This window comes from Nomascus leucogenys, chromosome 18, assembly GCF_006542625.1.
Source record: "Nomascus leucogenys isolate Asia chromosome 18, Asia_NLE_v1, whole genome shotgun sequence".
Classification (NCBI taxonomy): domain Eukaryota; kingdom Metazoa; phylum Chordata; class Mammalia; order Primates; family Hylobatidae; genus Nomascus; species Nomascus leucogenys.
Window position 1 is genome coordinate 99691373 of NC_044398.1, and position 19111 is coordinate 99710483.

Sequence of the window (19111 nt, forward strand, 5' to 3'; positions counted from 1 at the left end):
GAGATACCATCTCACACCAGTGATAATGGCTGTTATTAAAAAGTCAAAAAATATGCTGGCAAGATTGCAGAGAAAAGGGAACACTTATACACTGTTAGTGGGAGTACAAATTTAGCCCAACCATTGTGGAAAGCAGTATGGCGATTCCTCAAAGAGCTAAAAATAGAACTACAGTTTGACCCCACAATCCCATTACTGGGTATGTACCCAAGGAAATATAAATCATTCTCTTGTAAAGACACATGCACATGAATGTTCACAGGAGCACCATTCACAATAACAAAGACATGGCATCAAAGGCCCATCAGTGACAGACTGGATAAAGAAAACGTACATATACACCATGAAATACTGTGCAGCCATAAAAAAGAATGAGATCATGTCTTTTGCAGGAATATCGATGGAGTTGGAGGCCAGAAAATACTGGCAGGAACAGAAAATACTGCACGGAACTTTCTTTTTTTTCTTTCTTTCTTTCTTTTCTTTCTTTCTTTCTTTTCTTCTTTTTTTTTTCTTGATGGAGTCTCACTCTGTCACCCCTACTGCAGTGCAGTGGTAGGATCTCAGTTCACTGCAACCTCTGCCTCCCTGGTTCAAGCGATTCTCTTGCCTCAGCCTCCCGAGTAGCTGGGACTACAGGTGCATGCCACCATGCCCGGCTAATTTTTGTATTTTTAGTAGAGACGGGGTTTTGTCATATTGTTCAGGCTGGTCTCGAACTCCTGACCTCATGATCTGCCCACCTCGGCCTCCCAGAGTGCTGGGATTACAGGCGTGAGCCACCGCACCCAGCCTGCATGGAACTTTCAATACTGTTCCACTGACCAGCCATACTCCCATCTCTCTTCTTCTCCTTGGGCCTCCCTTTTCCCTGAGATACAAAAATATTGACATTAGGCCACTTAATAACTCTATGATGACCTCTAAGTGTTCAAGTGAAAGGAAGAGTCACACATCTCTCACTTTATTTATTTATTTTTGGAGACAGAGTCTCGCTCTGTTGCCCAGGCTGGAGTGCAGTGGCGTGATCGTGGCTCACTGCATCCTCTGCCTCCCAGGTTCGAGCGATTCTCCTACCTCAGCCTCCTGAGTAGCTAGGACTACAGGTGTGCACCACCACTCCTCACTAATTTTTGTATTATTAGTAGAGATGGGGTTTCACCATGTTGGCCAGGTTGGTCTCCAACTCTTGACCTTGTGATCCGCCCACCCCAGCCTCCCAAAGTGCTGAGATTACAGGCATGAGTCACCACTTAGCCCATCTCTCACTTTAAATCAAAAGGTAGAAATGATTAAGCTTAGTGAGAAAGGCATGTCAAAACCTGAGACAGGCCAAAAGCTAGGTTTCTTGTGCCAAATGTTTAACCAAACTGTGAATTCAAAGGAAAAGTTCTTGAAGGAAATCTAAAGTGCTACTCCAGTGAACATATGGATGATAAAAAAGTGAAACAGTCTTTTTGGTGATATGGGGAAAGTTTGAGTGGTGTGGATAGATCAAACCAGCCACAACATTCCCTTAAACTAAAGCCTAATCCAGAGCAAGGCCCAAACTCTCTTCAGTTCTGTGAAGGCTGAGAGAGGTGAAGAAGGTGCAGAAGAAATGTCGGAAAGTAACAAAGGTTGGTTAATGAGGTTTAAGGAGAAAAGCCGTCTCCATAACATAAAAGTGCGAGGTGAAGTTTCAAGTGCTGATGGAGAAACTGCAGCATGTTATCCAGAAGATCTAGCTCAGATCATTGATGAAAGTGGCTACAATAAGAACAGATTTTCTTTTTTTTTTTTTTTTTTGAGATGGAGTCTCGCTCTTTCACCCAGGCTGGAGTGCAGTGGCGCGATCTCAGCTCACTGCAAGCTCCGCCTCCCAGGTTCACGCCATTCTCCTGCCTCAGCCTCCCCAGTAGCTGGGACCACAGGCGCCCGCCACCACGCTTGGCTAATTTTTTGTATTTTTAGTAGAGACGGGGTTTTACCTTGTTAGCCAGGATGGTCTCGATCTCCTGACCTCGTGATCCGCCCGTCTCGGCCTCCCAAAGTGCTGGGACTACAGGCGTGAGCCATGGCGCCCGGCCAAGAACAGATTTTCAATGTAGACAAAACAGCCTGCTATTGGGAAAGATGCCATCTAAGACTTTCATAGCTAGAGAGGAGAAGTCAATGCCTGGCTTCAAAGCTTTAAAGGGCAGGCTGACTCTCTTGTTAGGGATGAATGCAGTTGGTGAAGCCAGTTCTCATTTACCATTCTGAAAATCCTGAAGCCCTTAAGAATTATGTTTATTCTGCCTGTGCTCTATCAATTGAACAGCAAAGACTGGATGACAACCTGTGTGTTTACAGCATGGTTTGCTGACTATTTTAAGCCCATTGTTGGGACCTACTGCTCAGAAAGAAAAAAGATTCCTTTCCAAATATTACAGTTTATTACAATGCACCTGGACCACCAAGAGCTCTGATGGAGATATACAAGGAAGTTAATGTTTTCATGCCTGCTAACACAACATTTATTCTGCAGCCCATGGATCAAAGAGTAATTTCATCTTTCTCTTTATTTTTTTTTTTGAGATGGGCTCTCACTCCCCCAGACTAGACTGCAGTGGTACAATCATAATTCATTGCAGCCTAGCTCCTGGGCTCCAGTGATCCTCCTGCCTTGGCCTCCCAAGCAGCTGAGACTACAGCATGTGCCACCACACCTGTCCAGTTTTTTAAATTTTTCTGTAGGCTGGGTGCGGTGGCTCACACCTGTAATACCAGCACTTTGGGAGGCCAAGGCAGGCAGATCACAAGGTCAGGAGATCAAGACCATCCTGGCTAACACGGTGAAACCCCGTCTTTACTAAAAATACAAAAAATTAGCCGGGCGTGGTGGCATGTGCCTGTAGTCCCAGCTACTCAGGAGGCTGAGGCAGGAGAATTGCTTGAGCCCGGGAGGTGGAGGTTGCTGTGAGCCAAGATTGCGCCACTGAACTCCAGCCTGGTGACACAGCAACACTCTGTCTCAAAAAAAAATGTTTTTTTTTCTGTAGCGATGGGGTCTTGATATGTTGCCCAGGCTGGTCTTGAACTCCTGGGCTCAAGTGATCCCCCCACCTCAGCCTCCCCAAGTGCTGGGATTATAGGCATGAGACACTGCTCCCAGCCATAAGTGTTTTGTTTTGTTTTGTTTTTGCTTTGTTTTTGTTTTTTTTGGGACAGAGTCTCACTGTGTTGCCCAGACTGGAGTGCAGTGGAGTGATCTCAGCTCACTGCAACCTCCAACTCCTGGATTCAAGTGATTCTCCTGCCTCAGCCTGCTGAGTAGCTGGGAGTACAGGAGCACGCCACCACACCCAGCTAATTTTTCTATTTTTGTGTAGATGGGTTTTGCCATGTTGGCCAGGCTTGTCTGGAACTCCTGACCTCAAGTGATCTGGGTGCCTAAGCCTCCCAAATTGCTGGGATTACAGGTATGAGCCATGGCACCCAACCATTTTGTTTTTTGAGACAGGGTCTTGCTCTGTCACTCTGGCTGAAGTACAAATGGCTTGGGTATTTGTACGACTCACTGCAGCCTCAACCTCCTAGGCTCAAGCGATCCTCCCACCTCAGGCTCCCAAGTAGCTGGGACTACAGGCGTGCACCACCACGCCCAGCTAATTTTTAAATTTTTTTTTAGAGATGGAGTCTTCCCTGTGTTAACTCCTGGGCTCAGAGAGCAGTCCTCCCACCTCGGTCTCCCAAATGGCTGGGATTACAGACATGAGCCACTTGCGCAGCCCAAAAGTGTTTTTTTGAGGTGGAATCTACTCTTGGTAAAGATGCTGTGAATGTTGTTGAAATGACAATAGGATTTAGAATACTACATAAACTTAGTTAATAAAGCAGCAGCAGGATTTGAGAAGATTTTGAAAGTTCTACTGTGGACAAAATGCTATCACCCTGTATCACATGCTATGGAGAAATCTTTTGTGAAAGGAAGAGTCAACTGATTTGACAAACTTCATTGTTATCTTATTTTAAGAAATCGTCACTGCCACCCCAACCCTCTGCAGCCACCACCCTTATCAGCATTATGTTTATCTGATGTAATGCTTTTCCACACTTAATAGACTACAGTATAGTGTAAACATAGGTTTTATATTCACCGGGAAATCAAAACATTTGTGTGGCTCATTTTATTGGGACATTCACTTTATTTTAGGGGTCTGGAATCAAAACTGCAATATCTGTGAGGATACTGTATATAACTAAGGTACATTATTCACAGTAGCCAAGACTTGAAAACAACCTAAGTGTCCACTGGTGGATAAATGGGTACACACACACACACACACACACACACACACACACACACACAGAGCGGAACACTATTCAGCCTTAAAAAGGAGATCTATGTGCCAGGTGCAGTGGCTTACCCCTGTAATCCCAGCACTTTGGGAGGCCAAGGTGGGTGGATTGCTTGAGCCCAGGAGTTTGAGACCAGCCTGGGTAACATAGTGAGACCCCGTGTCTACAAAAAAAAATGTTTTACAAAATAAGCCACGTGTGATGGCATACGCCTGTAGTCCTAGCTACTTGGAAGGCTGAGGCAGGAGGACGACTTGATTCCGGGAGGTCAAGTGACTGCAGTGAGGTATGATTGCGTCACTACACTCCAGCCTGGGTGACAGAGCAAGACTGTCTCAAAAAAAAAAAAAAAAGATTCTACCATATTCAACAACATGAATGAACCTGTTGGACATTTTGCTAAGTCAAGTAAGCTAGACATAGAAAAAATACTACGTGATCCCACCTATATACAAAATCTAAAAAAGTCAAATACATAAAAGCAGAGTAGGGTGGGCACGGTGGCTCATGCCTGTAACCCCAGCACTTTAGGAGGTCGAGGCAGGCAGATCACCTGAGGTCAGGAGTTCGAGACCAGCCTGGGCAACATGGTGAAACCCCATCTCTACTAAAAATGCAAAAATTAGCCAGGCATGGTGGTGCATGCCTGTAATCCCAGCTACTTGGGAGGCTGAGGCAGGAGATTTGCTTGAACCTGGGAGGTGGAGGTTGCAATGAACTGAGATCCCACCACTGCACTCCAGCCTGGGCAACAGAGTGAGACCCTACCTCAAAAAAGAGAAGAAGCAGAAGGAGAAGAAGAGAGGATGGGTGCTTGGGTTAAAAATAATAGTTAAATCAGAGTAGAGAATCAGAGAGGTAATTAGAATAGTTATAAAAGTGGCTAACACCATTCAAGTGCGGGTCCTATGCCAGCCCTCCTATGCTAAGCACTTTTCCTGGATTATTTCACCATTATCATCACATTTCACACATCAGAAAATAGGACCAGGTTGTAGGGTATGTCGGGCAGGCAGTAGGAGACAGGATGGAAGGTGCACTGGAGGTGTGTTGTTACATCTCTCAACTTCCTATGAGCTGTACAAACTCCAGAAACATTATTGAATCTCAGTCTCCTCAAATGCCAAGAAGATAATCATAGAGTCTATCTCAAATATGCTAGTCAAAGCAGATGCTGTCAGGTGTATCTCTGTGAGGAATCGCTGTCGTCATCAAGTGATCGCCCTGGCAAGAGAATGTTTGGGAGTGGAATAAAGACCTTCCTATCTTTGGCTGGGTGTGGTGGCTCACGCCTGTAATCCCAGCACTTTGGGAGGCCAAGGCAGGCGGATCACCTGAGGTCGGGAGTTTGAGACCAGCCTAACCAACATGGAGAAACCCTGTCTCTACTAAAAATACAAAATAGGCCGGGCGTGTGTAATCCCAGCTACTTGGGAGGCTGAGGCAGGAGAATTGCTTGAACCGAGGAGGCAGCAGTTGCGGTGAGCTGAGATAACGCCATTGCGCTCCAGCCTGGGCAACAATAACGAAACTCCATCTCAAAAACAAAACAAAAAACATAACAAAACAAAACAAAAATCTTCCTATCTTTATAAATTAGATCCTTCCTCAGTCACTTGTTATTGTGCCACTTGTTTTAACATTTCTTTTACGAGCTGTGTGGTTGCAGTTTTGCCTTTGTGTAATTATTTGATTCAGGTGTGTTCCTTGCTGGAGCCTGGGCTTTTTTCTTTTTTCTTTTTTTTTTCTCCCTGAGATAGAGTCTCCCTCTGTCACCCCCTCACCCTAGGACTGTTCTATCCTCCGGTGGCGATTTCCGGAAAAGCCTACCTGGACCATCCCCCCCCAGGGCTCGCTCCGCAGCAGGGTCCTTACCTGTCTATTCCTGCCCGTTGTCCCTGGGTGACCCGGGGGTTGGGGGCATGTGAGTCCCCGGGGGACCCTCTTCCCTCCCTCCCAGCATGTCCCAGGCCCAGAGGAGGAGGTGGCGCTTGCCTTCAAACCTACCGGGCACTGACCCTTGGAAGAGGGCTCCCGGGTGCAGTGTTGAGGCGGGAAGGCAGGGATCTGCATTGAGAGGACAACTGCAGCCAAGTAGAGCCATGTTTTGCTTTGAGAAGGTTTAAGAGGAATTCATCTAGCCAGTGAGGTCAGGGAATCACTGACTCACTGCTGTTTTCTTTTTTTTGAGACGGTGTTTCACTTTTGTGACTTCCAGTTTCTGGTTGCAAATATAAGGAGCTTGAAAGTTGTCACTCCATTCTAATGACAAATAAAAAGCTGAACAACCCGAAAAACCCAACAATTCTTTCGTAAGAGAAGTGAGGTCACAGGGCAAATAGCCACCCCAAACTTTGTAGAGACAGACTGGTGGATACATAGAATCACAATCTACGGGAGCAGCTGAGGTTCTCTGGCAGACCATGCATGGGTACGGGTGCTGAGGGGAAACTTACATCTGAGTACAGGACCTTGGGTTCTTCTGGCCATTGGACCCTTCCTGGTCCTCCCAGCCTGGAGTTGAGCCTTATACCAAAGGAAAGCTATGCTTGGGGACGGTCTGTTGCCCAGGCTGAAGTGCAATGGTGCGATCTCAGCTCACTGCAACCTCTACCTCTCTTCGACCTCGCCTCCCGGGTTCAAGAGATTCTCATGCCTCAGCCTTGTGAGTAGCTGGGACTACAGGCGCGCACCACCACACCTGGCTAATTATTATTTTTTTTTTTTTTGGTAGAGACAGGATTTCACCATGTTGGCCAGGCTGGTTTTGAACTCCTGGCCTCAAACGATCCGCCTGCCTCGGCCTCCCAAAGTCCTGGGATTACAGGTGTGAGCCACTGCGCCTGGCCCCAACACTTATAATTAAGTAGAAATCTATGTTCCTTCTCTTTTAGGAGAGATGCTCTTTGACTAACTTGATTCAAGATGGATATGTGCGGTGGGTTGAGTCATGGCACCCCAAACGTGTCCACATCCTAATACTTGGAACCCATGAAGTTTACCTTATATGGCAAAAGGGGCTTTGCAGATGTTATTAAGTTAAGGATCTTGAGATGGGGAGATTATTCTGGATTATCCCAGTGGGCCCGACATCATAACGGTCCTTATACAAGGCAAGCAGGAAGGTCATAGTCAGAGGAGAATGCGGTGGAATGAGATTGCAGTGATGCACTTTGAAGGTGGAGGCCAAAGGGTGTGGGTGGCTGCTAGAAGCTGAAAAAGTCAAGGCAAGAGATTCACCCCTCAGAGCCTCCAGAGGAACCAGCCTTGCCACAGCTTGATTTTGGCTGAGTGAAATCAATTTCGGATTTGTGACTTCTAGAACGATAAGGTTGTGCGGGTTTTTTTGTTTTTGTTTTTGTTTTTTTTTGAGACGGAGTCTCGCTCTGTCGCCCAGGCTCTGGAGTGCAGTGGCGCAAACTCGGCTCACTGCAAGCTTCGCCTCCCAGGTTCACGCCATTCTCCTGCCTCAGCCTCCTGAGTAGCTGGGACTACAGGTGCCCGCCACCATGCCCGGCTAATTTTTTTGTATTTTTAGTAGAGACGGGGTTTCACTGTGTTAGCCAGGATGGTCTGGATCTCCTGACCTCGTGATCCACCTGCCTTGGCCTCCCAAAGCGCTGAGATTACAGGCGTGAGCCACCGTGCCCGGCGGTTTGTTTTTGTTTTTTGAGTCCAAGTTTCACTCTTGTTGCCCAGGCTGGAGTGCAGTGGCACAATCTCGGCCCACTACAGCCTCTGCCTCCCACGTTCAAGTGATTGTCCTGCCTCAGCCTCCCGAGTAGCTGGGATTATAGGCGTGCACCACCACATCCGGTTAATTTTTGTATTTTTAGTAGAGACAGGGTTTCACCATATTGGCCAGGCTGATCTTGAACTTCTGACCTCAAGTGAACTTCTGACAAACTTGGCCTCCCAAAGTGCTGGGATTACAGGTGTGAGCCACCACGCCTGGCCGCAGTTTGTGTTGTTTTAAACCATTAAGCTTGTGGGTCATCTGTTACCACACCAAAAGGTACCTAATACAGATGTGACTATGACTTGGAGGTTATTAAGGGACAACAGTGAAATCAGCCTGGTTGCAGTAGGGTGAAGTGGAAACGAAACACAATGAGGAAGAAAGAGGCCTTGACCAGGGAGAGGGTATCAGGATGGAGCCAGGTATGGGGCAGGTCGGATACAGAACCTAAATTCTTCATGATCTAACATAACAGATGGGAATGGGATCAGGGCCTAAAGTACCTAAAGGACCACGAAAGCTGTAAGGAAGGCCGCTGGGCCTTCAATAAGCCTCTGCCCAAAAGACAGAAGCTCACCTGTGCATTCAACAGATTGTCACCAGGATCTCTGAACTCAGGCAGACATGGGCCCTGTGGGTACAGTGGTGATTCTCAACTGTTCACATACTGACCATCTGTTTCTCTTGGCTGGGCATTGACAAAGTCCAGAAGCTAAAGTTATGGAAAAACAATGTTCTTGTTTTGAAAGAGCTGTCATGGTGCATGGTAGTTTCCCAACCTTGGCGATACTGATTTTTTGAGCCAGGTCATTGCCGTGGGGGCTGGCTGTCCTGGCACTGCAGGAGGTTGAGTAGGACCCACTAGAGGCCAGTAACATCCCTCCCTTCCCCAGTCATAACAACCAAAAGTGTCTTTGGACATTGTCCGACATCCCCTGGGGGGCTCCCAGTTTGAGCACCCCTGGTGTATGGGGTCTAGCAGAGAGGCTGGACCCCAATTTTAACAGAATTCTGCCTAGGGCTCCTCAGGGAAGGCTTTGAGAGAAGGAAACTCTTGTGAGAGGGAGGAGGCAGGAGGGAGTGGGGAGCATCAGGAACTACAGGCAAAGGAAACAATTGTGTGCAAAGGCCCCAAAGAGGACTCTTAGGTGTGCACATGTCCCTCGGCAGTTAGAAGGGACAAGAGATTCCTTGGGGTGTACAGAAGAGCTCAGCCCACAGCCCTGAGGTGACTGGTCGTTACTTGATGATACTGATGTTTTGGGAAGAATGCTACCTTGCTGAGTGTACACCTGTAATCCCAGCACTTTGGGAGTCTAAGGTGAGAGGATGGCTTGAGCTCCAGAGTTCAAGGATAAACTGGGCAACACAGTGAGACTCTGTCTCTACAAAAAAATAGAAAAATTAGCCAGGCATGGTGGTGCATTCCTGTAGTCCCAACTGCTCGGGAGGCTGAGGTGGAAGGATTGCTTGAGCCCAGAAGATTGAAGCTATAGTGAGCCATGATCATGCCACTGCACTCTAGCCTGGGCAACAGAGTGACACCGTCTCAAAAAAAAAAATTGCTACCTGCTTCTATTTTCTGCATCAGGAATGCATTAATCTGCCAAAAGTTTTCTCTAAACTGAGCAATGAGCTAGAAATTGTATACTGATTTGCATTTTAATTTCCGCTTTGAGAAAACAAGGAGGTGGCATTAGATGATCGCTCAGGTTTATTTCCAGGACTCATTTTATATAAATATATTTTGTCACTTAAAAATATGCTGTTGAGGTACAATTTACATATCATAAAATTAGCCCATTTCAATTATTTTTAGTAAATTTACTGAGTTGTGCAACCATCACCGTAATCCAGTCTCAGAATATTTTCATTACCCCAATCCTTTTGCTATTTTTTTTTTTCTTGAGACAGAGTCTCACTCTGTCATCCAGGCTAGAGTGGAGTGGTGCAATCATAGCTCACTGCAGCCTCTAACTCCTGGGCTCAAACAATACTTTTGCCTCAGCCTCCAGAGTAGCTGGGATTATAGGCATGCACCATCATGCCTGGCTAATTTTTGTATTTTTTGTAGAGACAGGGTTTAGTTACATTGCCCAGGCTGGTCTCAAACTCCTGGGCTCAATCATCCTGCCTCAGCCTCTCAAAGTGCTAGGATTACATGTGTGAGCCACTGTATCCCCACTGCATTTTGTTATTCTTAAAGCTAATGGGATAAGTGAGAAAGGAGAGTGGGAAGAATTCCCTTTTATATCTCCTTAGTACTCTTTGTCCACTACTTGCTTCTCACTGTAGCTTTTCCTTATGTGTTAGGCTGGGGTTGCAGCAACTGTATAGATTTTTTTTTTTTTCCTCAATCAAAGGTGCTTTGAGAACAGGCACGGTGGTTCACACTTGTAATCCCAGCACTTTGGGACGCCAAGCAGGAACACTGCTTGAGCCCAGGAGTTCAAGACCAGCCTGGGCAACATAGTGAGACCCTGTCTCAAAAAATAAAAAGAAAAAAAAAAGGTGCTTTCATACAAAAAAGATCCCTCAAATGTAATTTTCTTTTCTTTTTGTAAAAGCACCATCTAACTACTTGGAAACTCTTCTCACACAAACGTGCATATTCTCATTTAATTCATCCTTTGCTATAAACAGCTAGTAATTACAGAAAGAATATGAGGGATCTATTTTCCAACGAACTTTGCCTTGAAATTCTGGTAGATCACTCATCTTTATTAAAGAAGTGTGTGCATGATAAAAAATTGATATGACAGCAAATGCATAACTATATATAGAATTTATCCCTTAACATATTTTAGAGGATAAAGCAACAGAGGGACGATTTAACAATAAGCAGGCCACCTGCAGGATTGTCCTGATTCTCTCTCAGTAGTTACTCCTTGCTCTCTGCAGAGACTTAAGTTCTCTTTGCCCCAGTGCCCAGACCTGCCACCTCTTCACCCTGTCATCATGCATGGTTGGGCCCTGGTTGGCCTTTTCTGGGCCTCCTCACAGCAGAATGTGCATCATCATTCCTCAAGGGCCTCTTGCTTTCCTTGTAAGTCACACAGTCTTTGTGATTTACATGCAAGTAAGGGGGAGGAGAAACACAAACACCTTCCTTGTGAATCTAAAGCATGGAGTGCTCCTTTCAGTCCCCATGGTGAAGCCTGTGATGCTGGTGCAGGTTTGAGCTCTGGCGAAAGCTTTTCCCACACTGGCCACACTGGTATGGCTTCTCTCCAGTGTGGATCCTCTGGTGCAGCTTCAGGGTTGACTGCCGCCCAAAGCAGTTTCCACACTCTCCGCATGTGTAGGGTCTCTCTCCTGTGTGGACTCTCTTGTGTCTCTTCAGCTCTGAATTCCACGTGAAGCTTTTCCCACAGTCATCACATTTGTAGGGTTTCTTTGCTGAGCGGGTGGGCTGGTGACCAAGATGTTGCAAACGGTTGCTCAGACTCCGTTTACCTCCTTTGCTTTTCTTCAGCTCTCTCAGTGGGTGGCTTTTTAGGGGGCTGCTGATGTATTCCACCCTGCAATGTCTCTGGTAGTGAGCAAATGGCTTTTGAGCATTTGGGGGGCTGACCTGCCTCCGTGACAACCGAGGTTCACTCATATTTGCCCCTCTCGGTTCAGGATTCTGCAGACCATTCCCTTTGGATCTGCCAGCTGACACTGCACATGGCTTTGCTCCTTTAGCCCCTTCCTGTTGTGGATTTTCCTTGTTGTCACTTCTCATTCTGGGGGCCTCTATAATTAGAAAGAAAATGCTTCATTTTCTGCACTTGGAAGAAATAACTTCAGCAAGAGTTATGAAATACTCTGAAAGGTTTCTCAAAGGGTGGCCCTCCATTGGCAACTTGTCTTAGACTCATCTGGGGCACTTGTTAGTTAAACAAGCAGGCTCTTCACCCTTCCCCCAAAGCTGCTGGGTGAGAATCTCTGGGGGTTGGGCCTGATAATCTGCACAGTTAGCAGGCTCCTGGGGTGATTGTGATTTATACTAAATTTAGGAACCAAGTTCTCCATCCTCCTTCTTCCTTTCTCCCTTTAGGGAAAGGTTTAGGAAACGAAGAACAGGGAAAAGCAAACCCATCAGAATTGGGTATCTAATGAATGAAAGAAGGAAGAGAGGTGAAATCTTAACACTGTAAATTTTACTGCTGTAGTCCAGTGCCTGAGCTATTTCAACAAATACCCCTCACTTAGTAAACACTAATTGACAACCACCTTCTCTTCAAAAGATGGTAAGTTCAGAGACTGTGATGTTTTCTTTCATTACAAATTTGACAGTATATGAGTTCAGAAACTGGAATATGGGCTTAGCCATGTATCCTAATTACAGAAGGATTGACAGTCTGGATGGAGATGAGCTGGAACAGCCTGTGGGAAATCACAGGATCTGGAGAAGGATCCCTTGTGATGTGGAAAATGCGTGTGTGCGCACGTGCATGCACAGGCGCATACATGTTGTTCAATATGGCAGCCACTAGCCACATGTGACTATGTGGCTACTGGGTACTTCAAATGTGACTACTGTGACTAAGGAACTTAATTTTAAATTTTATTTAATTCATTTAAATTCAAATGTAAATAATCAGCCTATACAATCAGGGTCAATTGCTTTTTGACAAAGACAATTCAATGGGAAAAGAATAGTCTTTCTCATAAAGGATTCTAGGACTACTGGATTTCCACATACAAGAGAATGAAGTTGGACCTTGCTATGGTCTGAATGTTTATCCCCCCTGTCCCCTGACACACATATATTGACAGTCCCCAGTGAAGTGGTCTTGGGAGGTGGGGCATCTGGAAGGTGATTAGGTTATGAGGGTGGGGTCCTCATAAATGGGATTAGTGTCCTTATAAAAGAAACCCAAGAGACTACCATGTGGGGACTCATAGCGGGCACCATTTATGAGGAATGGGCCTTCGCCAGACACCAAATCTGCTGGCACCTTGATCTTGAACTTCCCAGCATCCAGGAACTATGAGCAACAAATTTCTGTTGTTTATAAATTTCCTAGTCTAAGGCAATTTGTTGTAACAGCCTGATCAGATTAAGACAGACCCCTGATCAGACTGACAGACCCCTACCTCAAATCCTATATAAAAATTGACTTGTTTCTTTACGTATGGGGAAAAAGTTAACTTAAAATGGACCAAATAGCTGAAAGTAAGAGCTAAATCTATGTCTCTTTGAAGAGACCATAGCTGTACATATTTGTGCCCTTGGATTAGGCAGTGGTATTTTACACATGACACCAAAGCATAAAGAAAAAAAAAATAGATAAATTAGACTGTAGCAAAATGAAAAACGTGTGCTTCAAAGGACACTGTCAAGAAAGTGAAACAACCCACAGAACAAGAGAAAAGATTTGCAAATTACACATAAGGGTCTACTATCTAGAATACATAAAGGACTCTTACAAAAAATAAAGACAACCTAATTTAAAAATGAGCAAAGGATCTGAACAGACATTTTTCCACAAAAGATATGTAACTGGATAATAAGCACATGAAAAGATGTTCGACACCATTAGTCACTAGGGAAATGTAAATCAAAACCTCAAATCAAAATTTCTCACCGAATAGGAGGGGTATAAGACAATAACAAGTGCTAGCAAGAATGTGGAGAAATCAGAATCCTCACACAGTATTGGTGGGGATGTAAAATGTGCAGCTGCTTTGGAAAACAGTCTGGTAGTTCCTCATAAGTTAAACATGGAATTACCATATGACCTAGCATATGGTAATTCCACTCCTAGGTATATACTCAAGAGAAATGAAAACATGTCTACACAAAAACCACATTTATAGCAGCATTCTTCATAATAACCAAAAAGTGGAAACAACCCAAAAATCTATAAACAGATGAACCAACATGAACAGAAAACCAACATGTAATATATCCATACAATACCTATTATTCAGCCACAGAAAAGGAATGAAGCACTGATTCATGCTACAGCATGGATAAAACTTGAAAACATGCTCAGTGAAAGAAGCCACACACAAAAGACCACATATTGTGTGATTCAGTTTATTTATTTATTTATTTATTTTTGAGACAGGGTCTTACTTTGTCACATAGGCTGGAGTGCAGTGGCACGATCTCAGTTCACTGCAGCCTCAACCTTCCAGGTTCAAGTGATCCTCCTGCCTCAGCTCCCCCAAGCAGCTGGGATTACAGGTGTGCAGCACCATGCCCCGCTAATTTTTGTATTTTTTGTAGAGACAGGATTTCGCCACGTTGCCCAGGCTGGTCTTGAACTCCTGAGTCTAATTGATCCGCCTGCCTCGGCCTCCCAAAGTGCTGGGATTACAGGCGTGAGCCACTGTGCCTGGCCTGTGTGATTCCATTTGTATAAAATGTTCAGAATAAGCAAATCTAGAGACAAAAAGTAGACTGTGGTTGCCAGGGGCTAAATGTTTATGTTCCTCCAAATTCATATGAAATTCTAACTCCCAAGGTAATAGTGTTAGGACATGGGGCCTTTGGGAGGTGATTAGGTCATGAGAGTGCTGCCCTCACTGGAATGGGATTAGTGCCTTCATGAAAGAGCCCCACGGGAGCCTGTCTTCCCCTTCTGCCACATGAGGACTGAGAAGTAGGCAGTCTGTGACCTGGAAGAGGGGCCTCACTGGAACCCAACCATGCTGGCACGTTGAACTCAGACTTCCTAGCCTCTAGAACTGTGAGAAATAAACTCCTGTTGTTCATAAACTACCTAGTCTCTGGCATTTTATATTAGCAGCCTGAACAGACTAAAACACCAAGTACCTCACTGGATGTAGCAAATATTAAGAAAATAAGGATTTTTGTCTTCTTGTAATCCTCCTCCCTAACGTGCTCACTGTATCGTGTATTCACATCACCAGGCTTGGCCAAAATGTCACTGTCATTCAGGCTTAGAGATCACAGGACTGTGTAGAACAAGGCCAGCAGTTACGCAAGTATCACACCAGAGAAAGGGAAATAGATTTGAGGATCTAAAGTACAAGCAACATCACAGAGGAGGACAAAGATATACGATATAGGGTGGGTTTTTTTTTTTTCTACCAGGCACATCTAAACAGAGAAGCATTTTAAGCAATGAAACTCAGCCATAGCTTGCATGGAAGTTCATCTGTGGCCATATTTGGATCTGTCTTTTCTATAAGAAGTTCTGAAACGGACAGAAAAGTAGGTACAACCCTGTCATGCACTGGATTCTCAAATATTCATTAACAGAAAATGATAAAAACATACTTATTTGTAGTATCACCACCATTCTAATTAGTGAAATTTGTTTAGTGAATAATCATCTACTATTATATATAACATTTAAAAAAACACACACATGTGGTCTATGCCTTTGCAGAACCATGAGATACATTGATGGAGATAAAGGGCTGATGAGAGGGAGAGAAAAGGCAGAGTGTTTACCTGTCCCAGCCAATTTGGGGGTTGGTTCTTGGAGGAGTGGGGATTTCTCCCAATGATGGGGGCTCAGCCGGTCATAAGCTCCCGCCTGGGAAGGCTCTGCTGGAGAGCTCTCCCTGAGATCTCTCCTAGGAGTCTGCAGTTGAAAGTCTGGCAGTTCCTGTTCTCCAAGCTGAGATCCAGTTTTCTCCAAGAGCACCTTTTGCCCCTGCATACAAACGGCCACCTAGGAACAAGCCCCATCCATTAATTCCATCCATCAGGACTGAGGGAAGCTTGATCTCTCACTGTTGTATAATGACCTGTTTACCTTGGGAATTGCTGATAACCATCTAGAGGTCAACTTTCATAGAAACCACTGAAATGCTCAAAGGAAGTAAAGGGAAGGACGTGAAGAATGACAGGAATGAGGATGCTACAAGTCAGCTGAGTGGCTTCCCCTAAAGCTTGGGCCTTTCTCAAGGGCCAGAGTAAAAGTCATCAGGGTAGTTGCTGGTACAAATATCAGGGTCAGTCACGACACTGGGCCATCAGATGCCTACTCTACACACCACCCCTCACCTACTTCTGCTGGAAATAGGCCCTGTAGGAACAGGAAGCGGTATGGTGAGGGGCTGTTAAAAACCCCTCTTACCTAATACATTGTTCTGCCAAAGGCTTTCCTGGTAAGAAGATCCCAGTAGCAGTAGGGGTCTAAGACGACTACCCCACCTTCATTCCCTAACAAGTTCTATTTTCTGAAGTACCTGCTGTTTGCTTCTTGCCTCGGCCCTGACTGGGGTCTGACTTCGGGGAGGGGAGTGGCCAGCAATGGCAACACTGGCCAGTTGAACTGTAACTGGTCCAAAGACAATAAACTAGTCAGGCATTGTGTGGCTCACTCCTGTAATCCCAGCACTTTGGGAGGTCAAGACGGGCGGATCACCTGGGCCCAAGAGTTCAAGACCAGCCTGGGCAATGTAGAGAAACCCTGTCTCTACAAAAGTACAAAAATTAGCTACTCATGGTGGCATGTACCTGCAGTCCCAACTACTTGGGAGGCTGAGGTGTGAGGAACACTTGAGCTGGACATGGAGGTTGCAGCAAGCTGAGATCGTCCCACTGCACTCCAGCCTCAGCAACACAGTGAGACCCAGTCTCAAAAAAAAAATCAAAGACAAAAAGCTAGACCAGGCGTGGTGCCTCACGCCTGTAATCCCAGCACTTTGAGGGGCCAAGGCGGGCGAATCACTTGAGGTCAGGAGTTTGAGACTAGCCTGGCCAACATGGTGAAACCCCCTCTCTACTAAAAAATACAAACATTCGCTGGGCGTGGTGGCAGGCACCTGTAAATCCAGCTACTCAGGAGGCTGAGACCTGAGAATCGCTTGAACCCAGGGGGCAGAGGTTGCAGTGGGCTGAAATGGCACCACTGCACTCCAGCCTGGGAAACACGGCAAGACTCCATCTCAAAAAAAAAAAAAAAAAAAAAAAAGACAATAAGCTAAACACTGGAAAGACAATAAGCCAGAACTTCCAATGAAATGAAATTCCCCAAAGTCCAACTGCTACCCAACAGGGTGACCCTTCCGACTAAGAATTCTGCTTGTAGGAAAACTAAGTTGGGTGGGGGAAGAGCTGACAGAAGGGATTCAAGAACCTTACAATTACTTCTGGTGACACAGGTGCATAAAGGAATGGTAAGAACCTTGGTCCTCTGTTGCCTCACTGGGTATCAGTAGTTGGATTTTCTAAAAACCTGTTAACAGCTCAGGATAGGTTCCCAGATAGAGGCTGGAAGCAACTTCTGAAGCCATCCAGTCCACTTCTGAGACTCAGTCCTTAAATAGAGAGAGATCCAGATACCAAACATTACCTAGATGAAAAAGAAACCGGCCGGGCGCGGTGGCTCAAACCTGTAATCCCAGCACTTTGGGAGGTCGAGGCGGGCGGATCACGAGGCCAGGAGATCGAGACCATCCTGGCTAACACGGTGAAACCCTGTCTCTACTAAAAAATACAAAAAATTTGCCGGGCGCGGTGGCGGGCGCCTGTAGTCCCAGCTACTCGGGAGGCTGAGGCAGGAGAATGGCGTGAACCCGGGAGGCGGAGCTTGCAGTGAGCCGAGATAGAGCCACTGCACTCGGGCCTCGGCGAAAGAGCGAGACTCCGTCTCAAAAAAAGAAAAAAAAAAAAAAAAAAAGAAAAAGAAATCCCCAGGATGATGGGAGACGACCCTCCTTACCCACTGCTTTGGTTTCTTGGATGCTCTGTGAAAATCTTCCACGAGGGTCACAATCTCCTTGCTGCTCATTGGACATCGATGCCTGACCCGAGCCTGGATCTCCGGGGGCAGGATGGTCAGGAACTGCTCCATCACCAGAAGCTCCAAAATCTGCTCCTTGGTGTGCAGCTCGGGTTGCAGCCACTGACGGCAGAGCTGTCGGAGCTGGGAGAGCGCCTCTTGGGGTCCAGACACCTCTTGATAACAAAAGCGTCTGAAGCTCTGGCGGCAGAGCTCAGGATCTGGGCAGTTTTTTTGCAGAGTAGGCCCCCGTTTCTCTTCTAGTTTGGCTATTATGTGTCTCTCTTGCTTGGAGGAAGCTTCAGTGTTGGAGCTTAAAGTTATCTCCATTTTAGCTGCCATTTTGGGAGTCAGGAGACAACTCTCTCCTTGTAAACGTGTTAAGCCTTTGGGATCATGACCCTGGAGAAGTCTCTGAATACTACTAGAAAGATTCTAGAAACGAAGGTTCTCTGAGGATGTTAGGGGGAACGGGATGCAGAGACAAGGCCTCACTTGCTAGCCTTTACTAGCCAAACTCAAGACAACGCGATCCCTGGGAGTGGGAAGAGTTTTGTCTTCTCGTCAGTTTTTTGCAGTCTTGCAAAGGAGAAAAGTCATAACGTCCTAAAAGGACTCTGGGGAAAAAATACTTCTTTTATTTCAGTAGCAAGCACACAGGTCTCGGGTTTAATGAGCAATACGCTCTAACCGGCGGGTGGAGCTGAATCCCTAGGAAAAGTTCAAGCTGTCACAGGTAGCTTGCCCCAACTCTCCCGCATCCTGGCGGAAACCGACCTGGTGCATGTCGCCGGGTGCTAAACGGTAGAGCTAAGCAAGGCCACAGCGCCAGCCGGGCGTGTGAGGTAGCGAACAGCCTCCTGCACGCGAGCGAAGCGGCTGCTCGCTGCCGAGGCGCCGCAGGCCCAGTGGCTCCGGCCTCCAGGGCGGCCCCGCGGCCCAGCCAGCCCCAGGCCTGGCGAAGCTGCCGCAACCCGGTGCGCAGCTGAACTCCACGCCCGGTGCGAGCACGGACTGGCGACTGCGACAACGGTACCCCGAGCAGCCCGGCGCCCCGCACCCACCTGCAGCCGACTCACCTCTCTGGGAACCCAAGACCGCGGGACTTGGGACCCGACACCGGCGAGCACGGGCTGGGGGCGGGGTTGATGCCACACACCGCGGAGACGCCCACTGGCTGCTGAGGACGACTACTGAGAGGGCCCGCCTCCTGCCAAGGGCATTCTCTACCGTCTATTGGTTGCTGCGTCTGTCAATACCGTCGCAGTGCATCCCGGGAGCTGCAGTCCGGCATTTCGGCTTGCGGGCCTTCGCAGGGGCGTGCGTAGTGGGCGGAGCGAATCGCGCCGCT

At 46.6% G+C, this 19111-nt stretch overlaps 1 protein-coding gene across 2 annotated transcripts; it reads right to left on the reverse strand.

Moving 5' to 3' along the window:
* Positions 1-10762: 10762 nt before the first annotated feature.
* ZNF174 (zinc finger protein 174) lies at positions 10763-19026 on the reverse strand. 2 transcript variants are annotated; one of them, XM_003269202.2, is made up of 3 exons: positions 17701-19026; positions 15480-15702; positions 10763-11800 (listed from the first exon to the last, which is right to left on the reverse strand). In XM_003269202.2, the coding sequence occupies exons 1-3, from the start codon at positions 18100-18102 to the stop codon at positions 11202-11204; spliced, it is 1224 nt and encodes a 407-aa protein (XP_003269250.1). In that variant the 5' UTR covers positions 18103-19026; the 3' UTR covers positions 10763-11201. The 2 variants fall into 2 exon arrangements, with proteins under 2 accessions (XP_003269250.1, XP_003269251.1); XM_003269203.3 differs by lacking the exon at positions 10763-11800 and adding an exon at positions 14476-15219.
* Between the last annotated feature and the right edge of the window lie 85 nt (positions 19027-19111).